The sequence below is a fragment of the Amphimedon queenslandica genome, unplaced genomic scaffold, assembly GCF_000090795.2.
Source record: "Amphimedon queenslandica unplaced genomic scaffold, v1.1 AMPQUscaffold_11141, whole genome shotgun sequence".
NCBI lineage: Eukaryota > Metazoa > Porifera > Demospongiae > Haplosclerida > Niphatidae > Amphimedon > Amphimedon queenslandica.
The window spans coordinates 5,601-8,542 of NW_003548614.1; the positions used below are offsets into that span (position 1 = coordinate 5,601).

The 2,942-nt window shown below is 35.6% G+C and overlaps 2 protein-coding genes across 2 annotated transcripts in view; both read left to right on the forward strand.

The window, feature by feature from the left end:
* The window catches only part of LOC109589598 (uncharacterized), a 2,515-nt gene extending 2,407 nt beyond the window's left edge, over positions 1-108 (forward strand). The window contains exon 8 of the mRNA XM_020005654.1: positions 46-108. Coding sequence (XP_019861213.1) covers positions 46-108 — 63 coding nt within the window. The remainder of the gene's footprint in view (positions 1-45) is intronic.
* Positions 42-756, forward strand: LOC109589599 (uncharacterized). The gene is made up of 3 exons (XM_020005655.1): positions 42-353; positions 507-549; positions 635-756. Exons 1-3 carry the CDS (start codon positions 110-112, stop codon positions 699-701), a joined length of 354 nt encoding a protein of 117 aa, XP_019861214.1. The 5' UTR covers positions 42-109; the 3' UTR covers positions 702-756.
* The last annotated feature ends 2,186 nt before the right edge of the window (positions 757-2,942 follow it).

Genomic DNA, 2,942 nt, shown 5'->3' on the forward strand with positions numbered 1-2,942 from the left:
TATAACAGGTAAACAACAGCTGATGGTACTCTACCATGATGGTAGAGTAGTGAAAAGTTATGCTTCTATTATAAATATTTTCATTTAATATATAGGCAAGGAGCTTGATATGGCAGCAGTCATAAAGATATTTGGTTCTTCTGATGACCATTACATGACAATAGGGGCTGGATTGAATGTAAAGACGACTGATCTCAAACCAATACCAGGAACAGCAAGTACCAATCTTAATTTGGTATTCCAGAGGTGGTTTGATGCTGATAGAGATGTTAGTTGGGGTAGATTAATGAAACTTTGTGATGACTTTCCTGATAAACTAGGCAAAGCAAAATCTAATCTTCTGGCACATATAGGTAACTTATAGATCTAGAAGCTTAACATTAATTTAGCTATTATTGCCAAGAGTCTATGATAATGGTTCATGATGTGCATAAATGCCATACTGATGTTTACTTATAATAAGTAATAATTGAATTGCAACTAAATTTAACATCATGTCTCTGCAGGTGCAGAAAAAGATAAGAAAGAATTGGCAGAAACTGTTACAAGGTAAATAAAAATAAGTAGAGTATTATGAGTGCAAGTAACAATGTTGGCTACTAGCTATTACCCATATTTCCTATCTACTATTTAGACAAAATAATGTCAAGAAATTAAAAGTGGAAGATGAAGATGAAGAAGACATGCCAGATATCAATTGATTCATGACATTAGGATATTTACATGTAGTGAACTAAACATTGTTAAATTTTAGAGTTAATTATTAATATTTAGTGAACTAAAATAATATTGCTTAAATAGCCATAGCTGTGTGTTTTAAAATGTTTTAGTCATTAATTTTAGCTGCAATCAATAAAAGAGAGGAAATGTAAAACCACAGCCCATCCCTTCAGGCATACACTGCACTGCACTATAGACCTGTATAAATAATATCAAGTGCAGATCTAGACTGTATGGTTTCCTATCTATAGTTAGCAGCTGCCAGCTCTAATAATTTCTCTCACTCATCAGCCTATTAGCTCTGCCAGTGGCACTGTCCTCCTCCTCTTTCTCTCTCTCTTTATTAAGACACATCTTGATGATTCGTCCAACAGGTAAACAACAATTGCAACTTTGTACTTGTATATTTACTGGTATTTTATTATTAGGTAACTCAGTGCTCAGTACCAAGTACAATGTACTACTGGTGTTACTAACTTGACTTGCAATTCACTTGTTTGTCTACATATGTTCCTCCTCTTATCAGGAGATGTTGAACTCAATCCTGGTCCTATAACAGGTAAACACTGATATCTACCACTTGGTGGAGGTGAAATTTATGGCCTTAGAATTAATGACCTAGTTCTAGAGTGATTCAAACTTTCAAACTACTTAATACACACTACAACAGTGGCATGCCCATCATTGTGCATCACATGCATGCATTTAACCTCTAGCACTATCTGATGCATTGTGATTAATGGCAACAAGTAAAAACACAAAATATGTTACTTTTAAGCCAGCTGCTAGTATGATTAATGCACATTACTTCAGCTGTATTAAAAAAGGCCAGTCCCTAACTTTAAGCATGGTAGATTATGCTTGATAATAAAATTATTCACTTTTATTATTAATAGACAAAAAACCTGATTTGGCTGCTGTCAAAAAGATATTTGGTTCTTCTGTTCACCATTACATGACAATAGGGGCTGGGTTGAATGTAAATACAGCTGATCTGATAGAAATGCAAGGCACAGCAAATACCAAACTTCATTTGATATTCCAGAGGTGGTTTGATGCTGATAGAGATGTCAATTGGGATATATTAATAAGACTGTGTGATGACTTTCCTGATCAACTGGGCAGAGCAAAATCTAATCTTCTGGAATATATAGGTAAGGATTGATCATAAGAATAAACTATTGACTCATTTTTGGCAGAGAGCAGTGGGGCAACACAAGCAAGTGCTGAAAAAGAAGAGACTGCTCCAAAGTAAGAATATAATTACACTATATCATTGCATTGACAGAGAACCACATAGTAGCACAGCAGCTGCCAAAGACAAGAGTAAAAGTGATGATCAAAGTATTTTAGAATAATTTAATAGTTTCATAGTTTCATACATAATAATTAGGGTCAAATCCACCTCCAGATGTCAGCAAATATTGTCCAGAGCTTAAAGATAAAATTCAAAATGAGCCATTTACTGATGATCTTGTGAAAGATATTAATATCGTTCTTGTTACAGCCACTGATGTTGAGTTCAATGCTGTAATGGGACAGGCTACACCAATAAATGGAGAGAAATATACACAAACAAGGTCAGAAGGAATCACGTTCTACATTGCAATGTATGGAAAGTACAAAGTTGCCATCATACGCACTGAACAAGGTAAAGAGGTCACTTCAGAAGAGCTCCAGAAGATTCAAAAAGTAGTGAAAGCTCAATATGTCATTGCAGTTGGTATCTGCTATGGCATGAAAGAAGGCAAAAAGAAGACTAAGTTTGGATCCATTCTTGTAGCAAAAAGAGTGAAAGAAATATCAATTGCAAGATACAAGGATGGCGGTAACAGTGAACTCAAAACTGAAGATTACCATAGCGGGAAAACGCTATATGACATATTAAAGAATCATCACGGATTCACTTTAGTAGGCGATGGAATCAATTACGATGTTAATGTCTTGACAGGAGAAGATATATTAGTCACTGAGTCTTCACTCAACACCAGCCAACAGCAAAAAGATGAAATACAACGTCAAGTTCCACAAGCACTTGGAGGTGAAATGGAAGCAGCTGCTATTTTAGGGAAGCCAGAGGAATTTGAGGGTATAGTCATCAAAGCAATTGCTGATTGGGGTGACATGGACAAAGCTAGCTGTGCCCCTTGGAAGGAGTTCTCTACTTATGCAGCTGCTAAGTACGTCTGGTATCAGTTATCAAATATACCTGAAGATGAACT

What these genes read in the sequence shown, in the direction of transcription:
- LOC109589599 (XM_020005655.1), top strand. Translation starts at nt 110, where the DNA reads ATGGCAGCAGTCATAAAGATATTTGGTTCTTCTGATGACCATTACATG. An exon ending in TAATCTTCTGGCACATATAG is followed by an intron (nt 354 to 506) that starts GTAACTTATAGA and finishes ATGTCTCTGCAG; the next exon opens with GTGCAGAAAAAGATAAGAAA. An exon ending in TTGGCAGAAACTGTTACAAG is followed by an intron (nt 550 to 634) that starts GTAAATAAAAAT and finishes TCTACTATTTAG; the next exon opens with ACAAAATAATGTCAAGAAAT.